Source organism: Kogia breviceps, chromosome 20 (assembly GCF_026419965.1).
Source record: "Kogia breviceps isolate mKogBre1 chromosome 20, mKogBre1 haplotype 1, whole genome shotgun sequence".
Lineage (NCBI taxonomy): Eukaryota > Metazoa > Chordata > Mammalia > Artiodactyla > Physeteridae > Kogia > Kogia breviceps.
This window is the reverse complement of record NC_081329.1, coordinates 26,948,353-26,972,925: the sequence shown is the minus strand read 5'-3', so window position 1 is coordinate 26,972,925 and position 24,573 is coordinate 26,948,353. Positions and strand designations below refer to the sequence as shown.

The following is a 24,573-nucleotide window of genomic DNA, read 5'->3' as shown; positions in this document are numbered from 1 at the left end:
TTACTGCCCCCTTCCCATGGGTCACTCCCTGCCGCTTGCAGCACGTGGGAAGCCCCTCCAGTCACAGGGGAGCCTCAGAGAAACATTACTCACATACAGCCTGGCAGAGTCGATTTCCAGTTTGCTGGAAAAGTCCGTCTTTGCGTGGAACCCCAGTTCCCTGCGGCAGCTGTCCTCTTGGTGCCTGGCTGCCCCGTGGTGGGGCAGGGGCTGGGGGTGCTGGAGCTGGCCCTTTGCCGTTTGTCTTGTCACCTCCCTCTGTTTCTTTCCCCCTCTCTGTGCTTTTCTTTCTCCTTTCCTCTCCTGTCCTCTATGTACATCCAATCTCTCTCTCTTTCTCTCTGGAAGGCCAAGGTCAGGCTTTCTTTGCGGGAGGTGGGCTCTATTCCCTAAGACCTGTCAGGCTGCCTTGGGGCCCTGCAAGCCCCATGGGGGTGGAGGGGAGAAATGCAGTAGCAGGGCCCTCGCTCTGGGCCTCCTGTCCAGGGGCTGCACTCACAGAGCGAGGGTGTGTGGCTAGAGCCTCGACGCCCAGGGTGTGTGAGCCAGTGTCTAGTTTTGGTTTCACTCTGGGCTGATTTTGCTGTTTTTGTGCCCCAGTCTCCAGCTGGGCCTTTCCTTTCAAGCTAGGGGGACTGGAAGGGAGGCTTGGGTGTCTGTGCTCGGCCAGCCTGTGAAGGGGAAGCTGGCCCTTCCACTGCCCCCATCCAGCCTCCTTATGTCAGCAGGACTTGGTGAGAGAGCCACGAGGGAAGCCTGCCGGGCACTCCGAGCTTTAATTGCCTGTCGGAGGGTCCCCTTCCTCCTCGGCCTCAGAGGCTCGTGTTTCATTTCTGAAGGAAGGAGGCAGTTTTCCCGGCAGTCCTTATCTGCTCCGTCCATCAGCGATCTGCCCCGATGCCCCGTGGAGATTGCAACAGACTGCAAAGCCCAGCCGGCTGGGTCCAGTGCTGGTCTCTGATGCTTCCTGAGCGCCTACGATGTGCCAGGTTTGGTCACAAGGACACCATGAGGTCCTATTTACAGATGAGGGAACCAAGGCCCCAGGGGGGTTAGTCTTTGGCCCACGGGAATTTGGCTGGCGAGGACCAGATTTGGGATTCAGACACAGACAGACGGGCGTCGGTCTTGCAGCAAGCCTCGTGGCCATGCGTGTGCGTGCGTGCGTGCGCGTGTGTGCGTGCGTGCGTGTGCTTGCGCGCGCGCACGCGCATGCGCCCCCAGCTCCCCGGCCCCAGCGTGGCTCCTCTGCACATCTTCCCGCAGCTCCTCTCCCTGGGAGTATGTTCCCAAACTCATTGCATAAAATCCTTTTGATGCCCGGGTTCCTTGCAGCGGACACAGTGAGAGCCCTGTTCCCGCTTCCCCACGCCTGCCAGCGGGAGGCTCTGGGCCTCAATTCAGAGCGCCAAACGGCACAGTGGCTGCCAAAGCGGGCCTGGACCTCACAGGTGAGCGGAGCACGCCGGGGACGGCGCCCACCTCGGCTGGGCCACGTGCTCAGTGATGGAGACAGGCCCTCGACCCTGTCACACAGGGTCACACGGGCACACACAGATGCTCTGAGCCCCGGGGAGGGGAAGAACGTGGCTCTCCTGTGGACCTTCTGGTCGCAAATCTGGAACGGGAAGCGGGCCATACACGGGCAGAAGCCTCTTCCCGCCCGAGGGGCTGCCCTCCACCATCCGCGCGGGCCCCAAAGTCCCGGCACCCGCAGCAGCAAGCTCCTGCCCATGGATGGCTAAAGCAGTAAAGCAAAGACACTCAAGAGTCTTCAGTTTTGGGATCCTTCCCATCCCCAGTGGTTTGTGGGGAAAGGCGGGCGGGGATCCGAGGGAAAGATAGATGTAGGGTGCAGGGAGGGAAAAAAGGGAGAGAGTGAGCTGGCTGGGCTCACCCAGAGGCCCCCCAACGGAGGAACAGTCCCTCGTTCTCCGAGGGAGGAGATGCCCCCTTTGGAAGCCAGCAGGAGGCAGGAAGCCAGCGCCGGAGGGTAGATCGATGTGGCTGGACCTCCAGACACCAAACGGCTGCTGTCTGGGCACAGAGGTGTCTGTGGAGAGCCCTGGGGGATCGGCAGCAGCCCCGAGGGCCTGTGGCCCAGCTGGCCAGCCCCTCCCCAGAGCCTGCCAGCCCAGCTGAGGAGTGCCTTTGGCAGGGCCCCCTCTGCAGATCTGGCTGTATCTTCCCCACACATTGAAACCATCAGGCCTGGCCCTCCGAGCAGCCTGCCTAGCCCCGTCAGCTAGAGACACTGAGCTTTCATCCAAACCAGACCTTCCCTCCTCCAGCTCCCCACTTGGGGGAAGGGGGGCAGAGAGCACAGCCCTGGAGCCAATTTCAGAACTTTTTAAACCTTTGTCCCCTATTTTGCTGTCTCTTCTGAAATGTCTGCGAGGCCACCTTCCACTCTGGGCCCCCCTCGCTCCCCCCTCGTCCTCCAAAGGGCATTTTTGTTGTTACTGCAGAAATAGGGAGTTCGGGGGACCCCGAAGTATGGAGCTGCTCCATCAAAGCAGCAAGGGCTCTTCTGTACCTCCAGTTCTGGAGAAGCCAAATCAAAGGCAAACCCTGAATGCCTCTTGCTCACGGCCAATAAAAACCTTGCTTCAGTGCCGGCTTCCTCTGCTGAAATCAGATATCCCAGCAATAAACAAGTCCGAAAGGCAGGGAAAGCTCTTATTTTTTTCTTCTGATTAGTTTTTCTTCCTTATATATATATATATATAAAGCCCTCTCCTATAACAGGATGCCTGCCCCAGAAACTTGAGTGCAGAACTGTGCCCTCTCCCGCTCTGCACCCCGACTCCAGAATCCTAACCCCCAGGCTCGTGCAGGCAAGGGTGGGGCTTTGAGCACTTGAAGGCTCTGCTCAAAGGCAGGTCAAAGGGGGTTGGGGGGACAGGCCTTGCAGCCCGGGGAGCTGGCTGCCAGCGTATAGGGAGAGCTGGGTTCTCGGCCTTTGGCTGCTAGTGGCAGTCCGAAACAAGAAGTGGAGTTCGGACAAATTGGGACCACTTTTTCCTAAGGTAATCCTTCTGAAGTCCCCTCAATGCAACGCAGGCTGTGCAAAGCCCAGCACCGTGGGCTTTTGTGTTGAGTGCACAGTTGAGAAATCCAGGCAAGGTGGGTCGTGTGGCATCAGAGGGGCGGGGAGGGCAGAGGACTTGGGGTTTTTCTTCCCCACCAGCTCTCTCCTGGGTGCTCCCTCCTGTCCCCGTCTGTCCCAGGGCAAGTGGTCCTCCGCCTATGGCCTGCTGTGAGGAGCGCCCTCTCCTAACAGCTGACATCTCTCCCCCTGTCCCCACCCCCCAAATAGGTTTTTAAGTGACTTTGCTGTCAGAGATGCTATTCTGTTTGTTTTTCCTTCTGACACTATCTCTCTGGAGAGTTTCTGGTCAAGAGAATTATGTCGAGGCTGCAGATTGCAAGAGAATTGCGCCTAATGGGGAACAGACAGACAAGACACCTTTCATGTCCAGCCAAGTTTTTTCTTCCCCCCTCCTCTTTCTCTCTCTCTCTCCCAACTTCTCATCTTCCCTTTTTGGCTTCAAAGTTGGCCCTAGTCTGAGTTAGTTTCTTCGGTACAGCTGGTGAATAAGGTCACACACTGATTTTATTTTGGAGATTGGCAGCTGGGTCAAGCTTAGCTCTGCAGCTGGGGAGCGGCGCGCCTCTGCTGGCGCAGGGGTAGGGGAGCACCAGCGGAGCGCGGTAAGCCAGCTCATGGAAAGAACCTTCCAGAAGGCCGTCGGCACTCCAAGGATGCCTCTGCTCCTCTGTGGTCTCAAATCAGGAGCCGGAGCTTGTGTTCATTTCAAATACAAGAGTGTTGCCGAAAACACCCCTCCCCTCTGTCCCCACCGCATGCCATTGTCAGCTCACTGTGCTGCAGTTGATAGAAAAAAAGAGGGTTAGTTCTGAGGTCCCCTGGGACCTTGAAGTGCTTCTAGGAAGACTCTACCTTGTGAATAGCTGCTCAGCCACACGCAGCCCGAGGATCTACAAACTGGGTGCCGCTGGGTGTGGTGGGAGCAACGTGGGTGGGAAAGAAGGACCCTCTCTTTACCTCAAACAAGCTTCCTGAGGGGGGAGCAGATTAGTAAAACGTCTCGTGGACGGCTGGATTCTTTTGCTCTTAGTCACGAGGCTGATGTAATAGCATTCAACTGATTTCATGGTAAAGACAGCCGCAGTTCCCGGAGCAAATCAGTTCAATTGCACCACTGCACATCCATCCTCATAGAAGCCCTCCAGGGACTGGGGGCGAGGCCTTCCTCCTCCAGTGCTTTGGTGGGAAGCCCAGGGCCATTTCTTGTCTGAAGAACTAGGATGTCTTGGATTTTCGGAATGTCCCATTTGACCTCCTTCCTCCCGGCCCAGCCTTGGGGAACAGAATTCACCGCCCATCTAGCTCTGGGGGCAGGAGGACACAGTCCGGTAGACCTTGAGCCCTGCAGCCTGTGGCACAGTTTGAATCTGTTGGGGGGTGGGGGGAAAATAGGGTAAAAGAAGGGGAAGGCTGATTCCACTCAGGCTGCGTTTAATTCTCTCCTTCCTTCTCATCCCCTCTACTTGTGGTTTCAAAGTTCGTTCTGCATCAAGATGTGTCAGTTCTCAACAATGACTGCAGGCTGGAAAACATACATTTCTATCACGGTAAGAAGGTTCTCTTAAACGAAGCTTATAGGGAGTTCCCTGGCGGTCCAGTGGGGGCCCGGGTTCGATCCCTGGTCAGGAAACTTAGATCTCGCAAGCTGTGTGGCACTGCCGGAAAAAAAACCAAAACCAAAAACCGAAAAAACCCTAAACTAAATGAAGTTTATAAATCTAAGAATATGCCGCTTACTAACTATTAAAGCCTGAGACAACAAAAGAGACCAATGTGGTGTGGTGTGGTGACCAAGCTCTGGAACAGGAATCAAAGGTCTTGAGTTTATTTCTTGTCCTGCCACCAGCCCACTCTGACCTCAGGCAAGGAGCACAATGAACCTTCTCTGGGCGTCCGCGCCGTCTGTGAACGGATGCCGCCCAAAGCCTAAACCGCCCTACCAGCTGCCGTGAGGGCAAAATGAGCAAGATGCAGGGGATGGTGCTTTCTGTGCCATGAATGATTAAAAAAGGGCGGAGAGGAGTACAGTTTGACTATTAAGAGGTTGCTTTGTTAAGAGATGCAATGAATCTGTGAGGAGCTTCCAGAGGACAGAGCCCTGATGGATTATTGGGAGCCTCTGCGTGTCTGGCACCTGGCAGAGCAGGGCCCAGGAGGTTGTCAGTATCATCACAGAGACAGGCTGCCTGGGTGGGTCCGAGCCAGGACAGCGTGCTGTTGTCACTCAGGAAACCTGCTGTGGATACTGTCACGGCTTTGATGCAAATCTGCGAGTACTCATGCCCGGCCCGTGTAACAAAAGAAAAAGTCACTACTTTGCTCTGTTTTCTCTCCGCAAAAGGTCCCGGCCTGTGGTACGCACACTGGACAGACATACTTTGGTTTCCTTTCCTGATCTGGGTTTGAGTCCGTCTCTCCAGGCTCCCCTCCTTCGTTGTTCTTGATTTCCAGGCACAAGCCAGAGGGCTCCCTTGCTCAGATCTGTTTCTCACCCAGAGGTTCCACAGTCACCCTCAGGACCCTCGGCCGAGTTCGAAAAGAAATGCGGTATCTGGAAGAACCCTGTGACTCTGCGAGAGTCGGCCATATCACTTGGCAGAATCGTGTCCTTCCTGCCTTCTGTTTCTGCCTTAAAAGAAGGGGTGACAGGTGGCAGCATCTGACTGGAGAACCCAGAGGGCAGCCTGGAGGAGGTGGCGGATGCTGTGAGCAGTGGGCGGGGTGCACTCCTGGGCTCCGGGGCCCCCTACCCTGTACCCCCTCCCAGGCAAATTTGAAAAAAAAAATAAGGGGTGAGACTTTGGGTGAGAGCCTCTTCCAGAGTAGTCTGGGGACAGTGGCGTGCCAAAGCTTGCCCCTCAGGTTAGCCAATGTCGCCACCTAGAGGCAGTTTTAAGAGTTTCTTACAGCAAGAGGCAACCTCTATTCTTGCAGTTCCTGAAATGCCAACATTTCACTTTCTTGCTCTTAGAAGTTCAGAATCCCTCTTTCATCCGCAGTCTGGCTTTGGCTGTATCTGTGACCCACGGGAAGCCCTTCTCCAAAGCTGTACGATGCCAGTGACGGGCACAGTGCCTTCCTGTCGGGTCCAATGCTCCCCCGCCGGTTATACTCACTCACTCCACCAGGTGTAGAAAATAAATCTTTTAATCGCTTTGTAATTGGCATAGATGGCATAATTCAAACTCACATTTTTATTTAATAGACTGAAATATCACACTATATCTTTGATTGAAACAGTACAGGAATCGTAATGGTTTAAGTTTTACAAAATTTCATTTCGGCAGGAGCTTAATGGAAGTTATTTCATAATATTAAAGACTGGGGCTTGAATAAGTAAGAAAAACCCACCGAGAAAACAAAGGACCCAGACTACAGTTGTCTGTTGTGACTATCCGAGAATTGTGCTTTCTGGGTTTTGAAGAGCTAGCTACTCTATTAACGTCAAGACTTGCAAAATTCCGCCTTATAAGCATGGTTGGGAGGGGAGGCTATAAATATGCCTAAAAAGTGCTCCCAGGAACAGGAACCTCAAAGCCAGGCTTTGCTGAAACCGTGAGCCTGAACTGGCTTTGAGGGAATCTTTCATATCTGGGGAGCTACGAGATAAGAAATCATCAAAACGGGGATATGGTGGCAGAAAAATCGTATCATTTGATGGTCGTCACTGTAGGACCCAGGGCAAAAGCTCGAAGTCCTGTCTCTGGAGCAGGATGTTAGAAAGGCCCAAGGACCGCTTATGTTAGTTGCCCTGTAATTTTCAGGGTCCGCACCACACGGTGGCCGAGGACACAGCTCTCATCAGCCACAGTGTGGGTCTGGAGGACTAACTCAAGGCAGGTCCTGTACTGCCATTCCAGAGGAGACTCGGGGCAGAAGCCACGCTGCTCCGGGGCAGCAGAGGTGGCTACTCAGTGGGGTTTGTACAGAGCTGGTAACAGGGAACTTTCTATTGAAGTGGATGACAGCGGGAACCCCTCTGACTTCGGTGATTATAGGCCTCAGTCACCAAGCGTTAACCTGGGAAAGGCATTCATGGGTTGGTTGGTGCTCCTAGGCAATGTTCAAGCCTGAACTCAACTCCTGACTAGTGCCCAGGTACCTGTTCTGCAGAGAAGTCTGGATTCCTCCAATCCAATCCAAAGTCACTGCTTGAAGTGAGCTTCCTGTGTCAGACACTAAGTCAGATGGTTTCCATCGACGCACATCATCGTCGGTGTGCTCTCTCCAGGTCCCGAGGAAGGTGTGGCCGTGCTGTGACGTGGGGCACGTGGAAGTGAAAGCCCATAGTGCATAGTTAGTGTTCCCGGACCCGGCCCTTGGGCTGGGCCGTTGCTCAATGTACCTGGGCCACCTCCGCCGCCGGGGCCTTCAGCTCCGCTGCAGGCTTGCCCGGGTCAGCTTTCTTGGAGTAATCTCGCTCTCCAAAAATGGTGCTTCCTATTCGGACATTCGTAGATCCCACTTCAATCTGGGCGAAAGGAGTACCGAGGGCTGAGTTTAAAATAATGAAACGCGGCAGACGCTGAAGCTGCGCCTCATTTGAGGGGCTTCTCGGCAGGACAACGATGACGCGCCCGCAGAGGACTATGGGGCAGTGGTTCACCAGGAGAAGGTGTTTGAGAAATAAGTAAGGGGACTTTCCTGGCGGTCCAGCGGTTAGGACTCTGTAATTCCACTGCAGGCGGCACGGGTTCGATCCCTGCTCAGGGGACGGAGGTGTCACAAGCTATGTGGCGCGGCGTAGACCCTCCTGAGCACAGGATCTGATTCCATTTTACTTATAAACACAAGTATTTTTGCATTGTTTTAGTATATCCTATTTTCCACAAGAGCTACTACTGTATACCTGGAGGAAAGCTTATAGTGTGATTTCTGGAACACTTGTATCAAGTTATTCACTGCCCCAGAAGATGACATATGTGAGTTGTTAATACAGCACACCTATCAGAACATACTTAGAGCTGCCGCCACCATGGTGAATCTACACGTAAGATGAGGCATCAGACTGCTTCGTCATGACTTACTGTCATGTAACCACACCCAAGCATGAACACAATGAAATGCCTTTTTAAGAAGTCATAGTTTAATTTCTTCTTATTTTCCTTTAGATTCCACTTAGGGAATTAATTTTAAAAATTATGTGTGTGGGGCTATAATTTCTATACACTTCATTTCAAAACAGAAGGGGCTGGGGATGTTAGTATAGCTGACAACCAGCACTCCTGGACGCCCTGACGCTACAATGAGGTATTTTCTGTAGCAAAACCACATTCTTGCTGGGGCCCTTTGGACCTGAACTTGAGGCACCCGAGGGCACCGGGGAGGACACTCACCGCATGCTGGAAGTCCACGGACATGCCCATGCTCAGCTCCACCTGGTCGGTAGGAATGCTCAGTTTCCTGCACAGCTCCTCCCGGAGGGACAGTAACACCTGACAGAGAGATGAGTGTGACATCCACTTATCCCTGCCTTCTCCGAGGATACCTGAAAGCAGCTGAATCTCAACATCTCTGACAGAGATTCTTTATTCCTCATGGTTTCAAGGCCTGTTAAAATTGCCGGAAGTGGACTTCCCTGGTGGCGCAGAGGTTAAGAATCTGCCTGCCAATGCGGGGGACACGGGTTCGATCCCTGGTCTGGGACAATCCCACGTGCCGCGGAGCAACTAAGCCCATTCGCCACAAATACTGAAGCCCGTGTGCCACAACTACTGAGCCCCCGCGCCAGGCTCCGCAACCAGAGAAGCCTCCACAATGAGAAGCCCGTGCACCGCAATGAAGAGTAGCCCCCGCTAGCCACAGCTGGAGAAAGCCCGCGTGCAGCAATGAAGACCCAACGCAGCCAAAAATAAATAAATAACATAAAATTTTTCAAAAAGATAGAAAAAAATGTTTTAAAAAAATTGCCAGAAGTTACTGAAAGGTTTTTTTTTTTTTGGCAAATTCTCCTCCTTTTCAAGAAAGCTGTCAGTCGTTGGTGAGGAAGTCAGAGCTCATTTTCTCTAAAGACTGTGTCAGTCAGGTTCAAACTGAGCCAAGAAGGGTCTGTGGAGGTTTGGGGACCTGGTCTGTGTCCCGTATGAGGAGAGTTCCAGAAGAGGGTAATAATATAACGTGACAGGCAACGTCCGGGATGTCTGTGGAGTTGACGGCAGCAGCCAGCCCTGCTACAGCATCTCACCGGACGCTTGCTCAGCACGTGGGCAGCACCCCATCCTGGGCCCCGAGTACCTGGAAGTCGGGGTTTGGTCCTTGACTGAGATCGTGCCCTAGGCTCCCGATGGTCATCAGCCCCACGAACTCCAGGCTGGGGCACCTGGCGTGTATGTGCTCCACCACGGCCACCATCTCTGCCGGGGGCAGCCCGTGTTTGCCTTCACAAAAAGAAACAGAAGACACACAGAACATACCAAGATGCTCCAAGAAGCCAGAGGAGAGCCCCCTTCTCATCCCTCCCTTATGACGGAGGAGGGGGCTCTCAGACAAGAGGGCTTCTTGGAAGAACTTGTCCTCAAGACCAAAAGAGTGACTTTACATTGAGGTCTCCGTGTGTGTTACACTCCCCTTCCGACCTGGTTCTGAGTTTCTCAAGGGAAGAGCTCTAAACTGGATTCTCTTTATTCTATCTCAGCATCTGAGAACAGCTAGAGTAGAAGGAAAAGAAAGAACACTGCTTTCCTTGAGACACCAAGAAGAATCACATCGCCAAAATGCCAGATTAACCTGAGAATTATTTTTCCAAATCTGGTTATTTCTACCGTTTCATTAATTTATTATAGTAGAATTGTAAAAAAATTAAAAATGAAGTATGTATTACATAGTTTTGACTGTAACTTGCGAAATTTAACTGAACTTGCTAATTAACAACAAGAGGAGGAGTCTGCAGCAAATGATTATTTGTTATACAGTTATAAGGATGGACACTGTCCTTCTCTAATTTAACACATGGAGGTGCTAACAATCCACCGATCTTTAATTAGGGCAAATGACAGCCATTGACCAGGAAATGATGTAACTGACTTGACCTGGAGTCCATTTCAGGTTTACCTATATTGATAATGTACTGTAGAATCTAGGTACATGTACGTATAACGATAATTGTTAAAATTTACTGAACACTTGTGTGCCAGGCACATGTGCCAAGTCCTTAGAGCTTTTCATCTAAGGCAGTAACCGGATGAAGTAAGTACTCTTACTTTCTCCATTCTAAAGAGGAGGAGACTGAGGCACTGGGAGACCAAGTACCTTTCCCAAGGTCACACAACCAGGAAATGTGGAACTGGGATGTGGATCCAGGTAGCCTGACTCCAGGCCCCATGCTTGTTCCTTCAGCCTAAGCTTTGTAGGCAAATGACTGGTCTGTAAACACTTATTCTTAACAAACAGCTAACAGGTAAGACGCTCAGGGCTCTATAGCAACAGCTTTACCTCCATTTCCACGTTCAAGCCTCACAAGACCCTCGGGAGTGCTACCCTGCTTGCACTGCCAGATCAGGCAGGGAAGTGCAGAGAGGTGAGGTGCGCTACGCAAGGTTACAACGCTGCAAAGTGGTGGAGCTCAGACTCCAGGTCTGTCTGATTTCAGGGCCCAGGCTCTGTTTACTATTTTACATTGTTAACCTAAGCCCGATAAACATATTCACTGATTGGTACTCACAGTGATATTGCTTCGATTTTCTCCTAATGTAACATTAAATAGTTCTGGTAGGTCCTGAGAAGTATTATACCTGTAAAGCTCTACTCTCTTTCAGGAGGGATGGTGACCTCTGAGAACTGCCAGGATCAAAGTCACAACGCCCTTCTCAATCCCCCTTGCCCACCTCCTCAATAATTAAGAAATAACCAACCATGATGTATTACAGAATTACACGTGGACAGGTTTGGATGTCACTGTGCCGAGACCCTACATACGACAGTTTCCCTAAAGCCCTGTGACTTCTTTCTGTAACCTTAGGTATCAGATGCTTAGGCCTGCCATTCTTCCTGAGCTACAACCATCCTAAGGGGAGAAAAGTCTGCAGTCCAAGTCTGGTCACTTACTCTCCTCTCCGCTGGTGTTAATCTGGACCATAACCTTTAACCTTTCGGGAGAACCTTTTTTCTGCCACGCACTGTTCACTTTGTCTGCCAGCTTCACAGAATCCACTGTTTCCAGCATGAAGAGATTGGGGACAGCTGTAGCGAGAAAGAGGCCAGGTCATCGTTCACTCACCTGACTCAGCAAGCAACACACCACAAAGCTTCTCTTGGTAGACAGGAAAATAATTTCCCAGGACAAGAAAAGGACAGTTAAGTCTTAGTTCTGCTAAGACTTACGCGACAGTTTACTAGATATTAAGTTTGAATGTCAGCCCATTGCTGTCTAATCAGAAAAAACGAATAAGGAAAGGGAGGTGATGACGTGCTACGATCAGGTGGCACACGTATCCATCCATAAGCTTCAAGAAGCCGATAGTTTATAAATTAGGAGTTTGGGAGTAACATATACACACTACTATATATAAAACAGATAACCAACAAGGACCTACTGTATAGCACAAGGAACTAGACTCAATATTTTGCAATAACCTATATGAGAAAAGAATCTGAAAAAGAATCTATCTATCTATCTATCTGTCTATCTATCTGAATCACTTTGCTTTACACCTGAAACTAACACAACATTGAAAGTCAACTATACTTAGGGACTTCCCTGGTGGTCCAGTGGTTAGAATCCGCCTTCCAATGCAGGGGACGCGAGTTTGATCCCTGGTTAGGGAACTAAGATACCACATGCCGTGGGGCAACTAAGCCCACACGTTGCAACTACTGAGCCCGTGTGCCACAACTAGAGAGCCCGTGTGCTGCAACTGCAGAGCCCACGTGTTCTGGAGCCTGCGTGTTACAACTACAGAGCCCATGCGCCACAACTAGAGAGCCTGCATGCCACAACTAGAGAGAAGCCCACGCACTGCAACTGAGACCCAATGCAGCCAAAAATAAACAAATACTAATAAAAAGAAAATCAACTATACTTCAATAAAAAAATAAAAATTAAAAAAAAACAGTAAATAGTGAAAAAAAAAAGAAGCTGATAATTGTAGAGATTCTGAATGGCAGGCTTGATGTGATTAAATCTTAGTTCAAACTGAGAGAAACAGGCCAAGATGACAATAAGGAAAGGTTAAACAGTGAAAGCTAAAGTGCTCCCTGGGCCTGATAGCTCCATGTCTTTAAAATTCCTAGGATGGGGATGCTCTTATTCAACAAGGACATCAGAATGACCACTGACAGCTAAGGGAGACACTTAGCTGTCATCAAAACCAACTTCTTTCCCAAAGATGGATTTAGTTTTGCCTCAGATAAAAAACAAGACAGAAGCAACATCAGCAGCTTACTTTTATTAAACACTGAAATCCTCCAGGAATATGCTAATCACTTTATTTCCATTCTTTTTTTAAATTGCAGTATAGTTGACTTACAATATTGTGTTAGTTTCAGGTATAGAGCAGTGATTCAGTTATATATATTCTGATTCTTTTCCCATAAAAGTTATTACAAGATACTGAATATAGTTCCCTGTGCTATGCAGTAGGACCTTGTTGTTTATCTATTTTATACACAGTGGTGTGTATCTGTTAATCCCACACTCCTGATTTATCCCTCCCCCCACCCCTGTCCCCTTTGGTCACCATAAGTTTGTTTCCTGTCTGTGAGTCTGATGCTGTTTTGTAAATAAGTTCATTTTGTACATTTTTTTTTTAGATTCCACATATAAGTGATAGCATATATTTGTCTTTCTCAGCCTTACTTCACTTAGTGTGATCATCTCTAGGTCCATCTATGTTGCTGCAAATGGCAGAATTTCATTCATTTTCATGGCTGAGTAATATTCCATTGTCTATAGGTACCACATCTTCTTTATCCATTCATCTGCTGATGGACACTCAGGCTGCTTCCATGTTTTGGCTATTGTAAACAGTGCTGCTATGAATACTGGGGAGCTTGTATCTTTTCAAATTAGAGTTTTCATCTTTTCTGGATATATGCGCAGGAGTGGGATTGCTGGATCATATGTCAGTTCTATTTTTAGTTCTTAAGGAAGGTTCTTAAAGAGGTTCTTAAGGAACCTCCATCTTGTTCTCCATAGTGGCTGTATCAATTTACATTCCCATCAACAGTGTAGGAGGGTTCCCTTTTCTCCACACCCTCTTCAGTATTTATTATTTGTATAATTTTTGATGATGGCCATTCTGAATATGTTTAAGACCATGACTGTTGTGATGGTTTCATAAGTGCAAACATATGTCAAAACTTATCAAATTAAATATGTGCAATTTATTGTATGTCAATTATACTTCAATAAGGCTGTTTTAAAAAATAAATATAGGTTACGTTAATTTTGACACCTTGAGAGAAATAAGTATTCAGTTATTGAGGAAGAGCTCCACCTGTCATTTTCACGCAGTTAAGTCTTTCTATAGTTAATTCTTAATTTTCCTTTATTTACTGTATGTTACTGTATATTGTATTTTATTATTATATACTTTACTTGTAGTATTGTATATTATTGTATTTTATTTACTGTAGCCTTTGATTTAGAGGGAAAAGGACAAAAGTGTCTCCTTTGCCAGCTGAAAAATTTTATAGGCTTTAATTCCTTATAATTTATTTCAAAGACCACCAAAAAATACCTAATGTGAGGTACGATAGGTTTCCAAGTATATATTACCCAGTCAATTGTGAGTTCATTCTTTTCTTACATGATGTTTTCCCTTATATCAAGAACTAAGATTTCCTAATACCATTTGCAGCAACATGGATGCAACTAGAGATGATCATACTAAGTGAAGTAAGTCAGAAAGACAAATACCATATGATATCACTTATATGTGGAATCTAAAATATGGCACAAATGAACCTATCTACAAAACAGAAACAGACTCACAGACACAGAACAGACTGTGGTTGCCAAGAGGGAGGGGGAGGGAGAGGGACAGACTGGGAGTCTGGGGTTAGTAGATGCAAACTATTATATACAGGATGGATAAACAACAAGGTCCTACTGTAGAGCACAGGGAACTATATTCAATAGCCTGTAATAAACCAGAATAGAAAAGAATATGAAAAAGAGAATGCGTATATGTGTATAACTGAGTCACTCTGCTGTACGGCAGAGACGGGCACAACATTGTAAATCAGCTATACTTCAATTAAAAAACAATTGAAAAAAGAACTAAGATTTCTTTCCCCAAAGAAATTCCAAAGCACAAATGGTGAATCAGGAATACTCTAAAATCTTCTCTCTTCCACAGCAAGTACTGTAAGTGATACAATGATGAAAAAATTGTGTCTTCATATTTAGAGTTTTATCTTACCCATCAACTTGTTGACATTTTGTTTCTGTAGATGGCCAATGAAGTGCCATTTGATCTCAGGACACGAAGACAGAATCTGAAGAGAGAGAGGTGACCATGTTTGACTCAGACTGTGTGGAGGCCTTGCCCGCCCACATACCTTGCACACTGCCTTCTGACCTTTCCCCTCTATGCAATAAACCACTACTGTCACCTTCGGTCAGGCTCCTAAGGATACTGAGAGAAAAACTGAAGGCTTCTGTTCCATTTCTCTCCCTTGGTCCCATCAACTCTCTCCTTCTTTCAGATATTGCGCATTAGGAATGAACTGATTAAAGCTTTCAAATCTCAAAAGGATCCAAGATTACAGCAAGCTCCTACAAATCACCATTTTCAAAAAGACACAAAGGAGAAAACTATGGTCTTAAGAAAGAAAGCAAATCTAGATGGGAAATGTTTAGGGCTCAAGGTGAACGCAGACATTTCTACCGCCAGCCTGACCTCCCGCTCTGAAACTCAACCACCGATGTGGGTCTAATTTTCAACTGAACAGCCAAGATTGAGATACAAACTAAAGAATTCAGATTCCACTTACTTTAGGATTTGATGCTTTTTCAAGCAGTTCCTGAACCTAGAGGGTAAAAACAGAACAAGTCAGAAGCCTGGCATACGTGACTCTTCTGAGGGCAGTGTGGAAAAGGGCTCTTACATAGTTCTCCCCGAAAGTGCGCTGCCCGTGACTGTAGGCCTCGATCACCATGTCTGCAGGTTTGGTTTTGCTGACCGCTACTAGCCGGGGCTGGATGGCTGGGAGTTCCTGCCAAGAGGAAAAGACCCAGATGAATCAATGGTTGGGAACATTATCCCAATAAGCCCTGTAGGACATCCGCTAGAAGAGACTGGCAGAGATCTTTAACTTGGCATTCTGTAAGATCCATTTGTCCAATACTGCAGGGAGATCAGTATCAAATGATGTTGGTCAAATGTCTTTTGTATGCATGGCATCTAACTCTAATACGCTAGCTACCTTAACATCTAGCAGAAGACCTTTCTCTCTCAGGAGAGCTGGGTAGGTAAGTACGAGCAGGATTTCCGTAAAGCCTGGTCTTTGACCGACAGTATCAGCATCACCTGGGTCCTGCTCCAGACCCACTGGATCTGAATCTCAGTCTGGAGTCTGAGAATCTCCTTTAAATCAAGCTCCCCGGATAAGTCTCTTGCATGCCAAGGTTGGAGGTTTAAGAATCACTTTGTCAAGAGAAGGCATTGCTCTCTGACTAGAAGAGAGGCCACTTCTGGCTTCTGAAACCTCGAGGTCAACAGTCTTGGAAACTCATCTGGATCCTGGTGTAATTATCAATATTGCCCACCGGCACTCTCAAAAGCTGCCTGCTTAGGGCCACTCTGTAACTTATTGTACAATCTAATCAAGAACCAGCGGCAGAACCGAGGCAAGGACACAGAAGGCTCTGGACTCAGGATTAGACCTATCTGACCCCCCTGTCATGGCCGTTACATAAAGAGCATGGCTTCCCTGGACTCTGCTGCAACCAAATCCACACAGGGAAGAGATTCACCTATCCCCTTATGGCTCAGTTTTCATGTACCCCATCACCCTCTGGAATTTTTACAGAATCACAGAGTTCTCAAAGGGCCTGAAAAGTTACAATGATTAGCAAAGAGTTTCCCCTTCCTTCAGAGGGCTGCACTGCCAACCTTTTATGAGACCATGTCATAACTCCTAGGATTATGTTGATGAATTGACAGTTTCTAGAGAAAAAAGTGGAACAGGCAGCCCATCTGCCTGAGAGTTATGCTGGGAGCACCCCCTAGCGTGATTATTTATTAGGGGAATCTCTAGCTTTTTCTTGGAGAAGCACAAAAAATTAATGCTGGAAGGGAGCTTAGAGCTTTCCATTGCTTGTACATATGAGGAAACTGACAGCCCGAGCAGTTAAGTGACTTGTTCAAGGTAACGTCTAAGTAACAGCCAAGTAAAAGCTACACTAATACAGGTCTTCTGTCTCCAGGCCAGCATTCTGAGCTCTAACACCATAAATGCTTTATCAGAGGGAACTGTGACCTCTCTATTCAAGCCTGTCTCACTGCACACCATTCAGCTTAAACTTTCACTGAGGGGGGAAGATATTGACCTTTGGTTTAGTGAACTTCCAACAGGAGAGGAAATATATATAAGGAAAAAAAAAATCTCCCCGTAAACTGCTTGGGATTGGAAGTCAGTTCCCTCCCGCCCCAAACGCGCAAGTGCAGCTCTGGTGCCTCCCTCCCAAATCGGGCCAATCCACCTTGTCCTGCGCAAGCAAGGGGGGTGGGGGGGGCTGACATTTATTGAGCATCTACTAGCTGAGACGCTGCCACACACGTGATCTCCGGCTGACCTGGCCTCCTTTGGCTGCTCTGGTAGTGGATGTTTTCTCCTGCAGCCTCTGGGTACAGGCCTGGCCCCTCTCCCATCCGCCAAGGCTACTGACCCCAAACACGAAGCGGGATGAACAATGATCGCAATGCCTGGAGACTGGTCATTTTCCCGGGATACCGACACCTTCTGCTCCGACCAAGCCAACCTCCAGAAAACCTGACGGAAACTGAGGAACCCCTTCGCTAGCCTTTTGGGGGCTCTGCAACCCGCTCCAATGCCAAGGAGGCGGGCAGGTCCCGCCCCTCCGGGAGACCCCTCTGCGTCACTGTGACGACCCATTCACACGCAAGTGTTCCCCCACCACCCCGCCTCAAAGCGGCCGCCCATCGTCACCACGCAGTCCCCTTCCTCACCCGCGGCCGCCGCGTCACCGCCTGCTGCACGCGCTCGTTCACCGCCCTCAAGGCGAAGCCCACCCCCAGCTCCGCCGACATGCTGCCAGCTCTCCACATCCCCCAGGGCCTAACGTCGAGCGCGGACTCCCGCTCCCCGGGCTGAGACCCCTTCCGGTCCCGCCCAGCTCACGTCTCCGTGTGCCCAATCACCGCTCACCACCGAGTCGTTTCAGCCAATCGTCAGCAAGGGGCGGGACGGGGATGACGCGGGCGGCCCCGGCCCCGTCTCCTTGGCGGCGCCATCTTGGGGAGGTCGCCGCGGAAGCCCGGCGGGGCTCCTGGGTGCGGAGGCACTACTGGTGTCGTTCCCGGGCCGCGGGGCGGGCCTTCCGCGTCCGCGGTCTCTGCCTCCCCCGCGGAACCGAAGGGACGCAGAAAACGTGGCCTGTTCCCGAGGTCCTTTGCTCGCGGATCAGCAGGAGAAGCTGCTGGGGCGGGAAACATGTCTTTTATCTCAGATGATTCTCGGGAGGAACCGTTAAGAGATATAAAAGAAAACTGCAAAGAAAATGGCAGGATTTAAATGTACGGTTATTTTCCTCTGGTCATCCTTTAGCCCAGTACTGCCCAGTGTAAGACATATAGGTAATTCAAAGTTTTCTAATAGGCACATTTAAAAAAGAAATACGTTGTATATAGCCCAATATATCCAGAGTAAGGTTTCAATATGTAACCAATAGAAAAACTTAATGAGATCTTTGAATTCTTATTGTATTGATACTTAATTTACAAAACCCGGTGTGTAGTTTGGACAACAAGCCTCAACTCGGACTGTCCACACCGCAGTCCCCCCGGTGGCAGGTGCTGCCTTCTGGGAGGAGAGCACAGGCAGCTTTAGACAGTCCAGCCTGGACTCCACACACATTCAGCCCAGTTCTTGAGTCTCCTATGTGTGCAGCTCTGGGCCATATGAAGATCACAAACAGGATGAGGAGCCAAACGATACAAAGATTAGCGCAGTAGGGGCTTCCCTGGTGGCGCAGTGGTTGAGAATCTGCCTGCCAGGGCAGGGGCCACTGGGAAAATCCCACATGCCGCGGAGCAACTAGGCCCGTGCGCCACAGCTACTGAGCCTGCGCGTCTGGAGCCTGTGCTCCGCAACGGGAGAGGCCCGCGTACTGCAAAAAAAAAAAAAAAAAAAAAAAAATCTAGTATACTTACTCACCATAAATGCCATCAAACTTTTAAAATATTCACCTCTGTAGTCTAACGCCCTGAATTATGAGAAAAACATTTATGGATTTAAAAATTATTTCCTTTAGGGAATCCCCTGGTGGTCCAGTGGTTAGGACTCTGCACTTTCACTGCCGAGGGCCTGGGTTTCATCCCTGTGAGGGAATTAAGATCCCACAAGCTGCGCAGTGTGGCCAAAAAAAAAAAAAAAAGTTTCCTTTTGAGTTTACTGTGATTCTTTCGGGGGGATTTAAAAAAAAGATAAAATAATAAAAAGTTACTGTTGCCTGGTTACTTGGCTCTGAAGAAAAATGGAAAAATAATGCCCATGTTCCAGTTTAAATGAATTCAGGTAGAGAAGCCATGACAGCAATCCCTCAGCAAACATGCTGTCACATTTGGCTTTTGAAATGTCAATATAGATTCTAGAACCCTAGACCTGGGGAGGACCTTTAGAGATCATTTGATCCTTCATATAGAGAGGATGACATTTAAACCATCCCAAACAGCACAGAATCTCCCCAAGACCATCAGAGAAGAAAACGTTATCTGTGATAAACCCTGGATTTATTTTCTATTTGCAGATAACCACTTCTCCCTATTTCAAATTTTAGCCAGTCTTAAAGTAAAATCTTTCAAAATGCTCTATTCTGCGAGCCCATTTCCTCTTCTTTGGTCTCTGAGGAGCTAGACTATCTAGCTGACCATGACGCAACCTTTTTTTTTTTGGCTGCGCTGTGAGGCGGGCGGCATCTTAGTTCCCTGACCAGGGATCGAACCCGTGCCCCCTGCAGTGGAAGTGTGGAGTCTTAACCACTGGACCACCAGGAAAATCCTGCAACTTTTTAAAAAAATTGAAGTTGATGGACAATATTATACATTACAGGTGCACAATATAGTGATTCACAGTTTTTAAAGGTTATGCTCCATTTATGGCTATTTTAAAATATTGGCTATATTCCCTGTGTTGTACAATGATGCAAGTTTTATAAAAGTGAAGTTGCTAAACTCCCCTTCTGCCTTTTCTGGGGTCAACCCATGAGATTTAGTTTTTAACTACTTTTTTTCTTTTGGTTTTAACATCTTTTCTTCCTAGCCTCTACAATTCTTTTTTTTTTTTTTTTTTTAAATTGGAGCCCAGAAGTGAGCAATTCATTTCAACAGGGCCAAACTGGCTAATTTTCTACCTATCTACTGCATTGCTGGAAGTATGAATTCTCAATACTGCGTTGGTTGAATTGCAGTGGTGTTCTCTTCTTCCTCTATGTGCTATCCTACCTGTAACCTTACTCCATGTTATGACATCTGTTTGACTTCCCACTTAGTTACCTGTGTGTTTTCTAGCCTGTTTTTCCAGATGACTGAAAATAAGTTATTTTTGAACACTTATGCACTGTGCTAACCCCTTCACATGCGTTTTCATTTCATCCACTCAACCCATTTTATAGATGAAGAAACTGAGGCTCAGACAGGTTAAAGAATTTATTCAAGACCATACATCTAAGAAGTGGTAGAGAAGGGATTTGAATCTTGGCAGTCTAATTCTAGAAACTACATTCTTAATTTACCTATTCAATTGTAAATTCATAGTATTTGTGTTGGGCTCTCCAACCAACAGAGAAAGTTTGGGAGCACCATTGAAAAACCTGAGAAAGCATGGGCTAGGGTTGCCAGATTCAGCAAATAAAAATACAGTTGATCCTTGAACAATGCAGGTGTTAGAGGCACTGACCCCGGCTGGCATCGACGAAAATCTGCCTATAACTTTATAGCAGGCCCTCGTATCTGTGGTTCTGCATCTGCGAAGCCAACCAACCACAGATTGAATAGTCCTGTAGTATGTGTTTATTGAAAAAAATCCGTGTAAAAGTTGACCCGTGTTGTTCAAGGGTCAACCAGGATGCTCAGTTAAATGTGAATTTCATATAAACAACGAATACTTTTTTAGTATGTCTCATGCAATATTTGGGACATACTTATACTAAAAATTATTCGTTGTTTATATGAAAATCACATTTAACTGGGCATCCTGTATTTTATTCGGCAACTCTAGGCTGGGCAGATTTCCCAGATAGAGACTGTGACTCTCTTACCGAATTGACATCAAAATGAATTTTGGGTCAATTCAAAGTACCTCTGCTCTTTTGGAGCAGAATTGCAGCAGTGTATGGAGTATTTTACGATAAATCTCCGTAGCACCTACCAAGAATTATGCCACTTTCACAAATAAGCTGTTTATTATTTCTACATAGATAATGGGAATAGATATTCACCTGAATATATCTTGGGGGCTCGACTTAACTCACTAGGCAGAAATGTTTTCTCTCTTTATATCACCTAACCTAATATTAGCTATTGCTAAATTTCACTGTAATAAAAAAAATACAAAGACTCATTTTATTGAGCAAGACTCAAAATAGAACTAAGACATCAAATCACACCTTTAGAGTTGTCCAAAACAATTTTTCCATCTATCAGTCCAAGGCAATGAATCCAGCATATCATTTGTAGAGCGATTAATATAACAACAATCGTTTCTCAGTTACAAAGGGGGTCATTCAGTCCTCGGGGCTCTTTGCAAGTAGAACTAGTTTTGACTGTTCAATCACCAGCTTGCACAAAAGCAGAAATAGAGAGGAATGGAAATACAAACACAAAATGATTGGCTATTACCTCTTTTAAAAGGAAACACCAGAAACAGTGGCTAGAACCCTACTGAATAGAACGAAAGAAGCAGTGGTTAAGTCCATAGATGCAGAGTGACCACTAGTCAGGATACGACTTATCCTCGATCAGACTTAAATAGGTAAGTCAGTAAATACGAAGATCTTACTTTCACCGTTTATAAATGGTGAAGTTATCTGTGATGAAAGATAGAGACCCACAGAAACTGCAACACATCATTTATAAAACATCTGCTTTTTTCGGATCAATATAGTTAGCGCTTTGTATCTGTGGACGTGGAACCCGCGGATACAGAGGCAGCTGTACTAGGCCATCTTATACAAGGGACCCGAGCATCCACGGATTTTGGTATGGGGCGGGGGGGTGTCCTGGAACCAGGTCCCTGCAGATGCCGGGGGGTGACTATATTGCTAAGATTCTTTCAGTGATTTGTTTTCCTCTCTCAACTTAATACAAGCGCAGATCCCTCCCAAATTTATTTTAGTCATATAAAAATCAACAAACTGCGGCTTCTTTTCCAATATTCTGTCCAGATATTAAAAAAGTGATTAAACCCAGTACTGAATATAGAGCACTTCTGCAAAGTTTAATGAGTGAGAAACATTCAACCAAGGTGATTTTTCCTTGGAAAGTCCTACAAAAACGGACTTTTATGAACAGTTCCTTATTTTGATAGAGGTTCCATTTATCAATAGCAGCCATGACTTCACTGCCTACAAAATTGCAGGCTGTCACAGTTTACATGTTCAGAAGTCAAATGTTTTCAGATCAGGTTTTCTAGTAAGTGTTACAGACACGAAGTCACATAGACAGATGGGTTAGTTGTCCCAAGCTAAGAAAACAGCCCATTTCCATGATTTTCCTATTCAGGCAGGTACAGACAACACTGGAGTTAAACGAATGGGTACTACAACAGTTATATTTTTTGCTTAAAGAAGAAGTGACATTGACGTTGAAGGGGGATAGGTGTAGCAGGAATTCACCAAGGCTCCTTTGTGGTCTAGTGCAAGGGACAAGCCATCACAGGATGCTAGTATTAGAGAGAAGTTCCGGTTAAGAATCTGAGCAAGCTTGTTTTTCAGAGAGGCTGAGATGTCCTTGCTGCGTATTCCACGGGAGAGAAGTAGTGTTTTCTGAGGCTTAGGCAGCCGGTCTCGGGGCAGAGGAGCCGACAAATATGTAAATCGGGGATGCTGGATGTGACACGGTACTCCTAACAAGTGATTAATGGCACTGAAGTGGGAGGAGGGTGAGTGTATCTTAATGATGGATACCTTGCATTGGTCTTAGACTAACTGCCTTCTGCAAGGCCTTCTGAGCACATTGAAATCCATCACTCCCAGGAGCATTTGGCTGCCTGCACAAAGTGTGACCAGGAATGGTGGCTTGAGAATTCTAAGTCCCACGAATTAGAACAGAGAAGGGCAACATTTAAATTAAGGGGGGTTAACCCTTTGTGTCTTCCTAGGCCGGCTGAATGCTCCCCCAACCCCCAAAGAGCCTGGTGCTACTTAGGGCGTGGGATCAAAAATGAGATGGAAATCTGTGCCAGAAAGTATCATTTGCAGTTTAACCGAGAAAAGAGGGGTCCAGTGGGAGTTCTTGGAGGCGGGGGGCAGCTAATAACAAATCCTCAGCCAGGGCTTGTCGTGGACGATACCAACAGGCTTGCAAGTTCACTCCAGACAGCTGCCCTCCACTTAGCGACCTGGTGCACACGCCTGCCCCCAACTCCAACTTCAGGACACAAGAAGACCTTTCTTCGTGTTTGTGTCCCCCACATCAAATCTCCCAATTAGTAGTGCAAAAACATTTGAGTGGCTTCTCATGCAGCCCTTGTGACCCAGGGACTAGGGCATGAACTCGTACCCACACAGCTGTCTCTGGGGTGTGACCCCTGGAGCCCTGGATTTAAAGACACCTGCCTTTTAGCGAACGGGCTCCCCCTTATCGCTACATCAGACAGACCCCAGCACAGGTCACGGGCCCTGAGACTGGGGGGTCTTTTGGACGAGCCCGTCTTCCTCCCCTAGAGCAGGTCTTCAACAGTAGGATCCCCACAGCAATGAAAAGACACTTTATCTCAAGGAACGCACACAGTTTGCCAAGCAGGTACCACAGTGGCTAACAGATAGCACGGTCCCACTTCAGCAGCTTTGAAGACACCTGAGTTGTTCGTTCCTGTCTTCTTGATGCTGAGTGGAACCAACGAACAGGTTAAGAGGAGAAAAAAAAAAAAAACACAAATCACAGAATAGGTGAAAAGTTTTAAAAAGAATTGTGTGGTGGTGGCCAAACCCTGACCCTGGAGATGTGGTCGGAAGCCACCACGCTTTCAGCCCTGGGGCCGGGAGGGTGGTGTGTAGAAAAGCTTGCAAAACCTGGCACCAGCTCTTCCGTACCAGGGCTCCAGAGAGCGGGCCTCGGCGGTTAACTCACCGGCTCACGGCCAGGAGCGCCGGGAAAGCCAACATCCACCGCAGCCGTTTCTCCACAGCGCTGCTGGCAAACTTACAAGCACGTATTTGCTCGGTAGCTGGGCCTCACCCACGGGCATCTCCCACCTTGGAGGCACGATGAGAACACTGGACTGCCTTTCCCCAAATAAGGGCAGTCCGATCGGAGGCGACACCCCGCATTTCTCCCACTCCTTATTAATCGCATCCCTAGTTAAGCCAGTTTCAAAAGGGCGAAAATCAGTGCCTGGAGGTCAAAGGTCTAACCCACGGTTTCCAAATGTTAACAGAAGTCACGTAACCTACTTACCTGAAGAAAACCCCGATTCATCAGTCCCCGCCCCCGCTTCCCAGGAAGGGGAATAGATTTAAGTCCGTTTCTTCTTTTTTCACCACAGCACGTGGAAGAGAGTCAAAGAAGGTAGTGTGGAAGGGGGGGCTGGTTCATCATTAAAAAATAAAGATCTCTTTGAGTGTCATGTGCGGCTGGGGACAGAAACATTCAGTTCTCCTCCGAGTCTGCCTCCGAGGGCTCCTCTTCTGAGCCAGAGCTCGGCTTGTCAGCTAGCGCCTCCAAGTGCTTGCCCAGGCTCCCCGCGGAGTCCACGAACATGTCAGGGATGTCTTTGCCAAAGTAAATCTTGCTGTTGGAAGCGATGGCCTTGTACTTCATCAGCTGCAAATACTCGGGGGTCAGCTTCAGCTGGAAGAAAAATGAGGAAGAAAGACTCTGGTGGGGCCAGATTAGGGAAAAGTCTGGGCGGCACCCCTTTCCTTTCGCGAGGAGAGGGTCTCCGTGAGAACCACGCCCCCGGCGCCTCTTCCTGGTCGCACTGTTACATTCGTATCCGCGAAACCCCTTCTCTGGGACAGAGTAGTCTCGTGTCCTCAAGGTGAGAACTGCGAGAGTTTCAGGAGTTTCTCTGTTTACCAGCAAAATTAAACTTCTCTCAGGGTCCAGCTAAGGGGAAGG

General features: G+C 47.9%; 2 protein-coding genes across 10 annotated transcripts in view; both read right to left on the bottom strand.

Moving 5' to 3' along the window:
* Nucleotides 1-6,243: 6,243 nt before the first annotated feature.
* PLPBP (pyridoxal phosphate binding protein) lies at nt 6,244-24,303 on the bottom strand. Of its 6 annotated transcripts, none has more exons than XM_067022493.1 (9): nt 23,911-24,303; nt 17,444-17,784; nt 15,161-15,268; nt 15,047-15,082; nt 14,473-14,548; nt 11,156-11,290; nt 9,347-9,489; nt 8,449-8,547; nt 6,244-7,583 (listed from the first exon to the last, which is right to left on the bottom strand). In XM_067022493.1, the coding sequence occupies exons 3-9, from the start codon at nt 15,209-15,211 to the stop codon at nt 7,449-7,451; spliced, it is 675 nt and encodes a 224-aa protein (XP_066878594.1). In that variant the 5' UTR covers nt 15,212-15,268; nt 17,444-17,784; nt 23,911-24,303; the 3' UTR covers nt 6,244-7,448. The 6 variants fall into 6 exon arrangements, with proteins under 6 accessions (XP_066878594.1, XP_066878593.1, XP_066878592.1 ...); XM_067022492.1 differs by having other exon boundaries at nt 17,444-17,714; XM_067022491.1 differs by having other exon boundaries at nt 17,444-17,711.
* ERLIN2 (ER lipid raft associated 2) overlaps nt 19,928-24,573 on the bottom strand; it is an 18,109-nt gene continuing 13,463 nt past the window's right edge. For 2 of the 4 annotated variants that reach the window (XR_010838449.1, XR_010838450.1), the window contains 2 exons: nt 23,911-24,303; nt 19,928-23,339 (listed from right to left, as the gene is read on the bottom strand). Coding sequence is in view for 2 of the 4 variants with exons in the window: in XM_059049262.2 (XP_058905245.2) it covers nt 24,103-24,303 (201 nt within the window). In the remaining 2 variants the exon portion in view is untranslated. Of the gene's footprint in view, nt 24,304-24,573 lie in introns of all 4 variants that reach the window. The other 2 variants (XM_059049262.2, XM_067022489.1) reach the window with 1 other exon arrangement.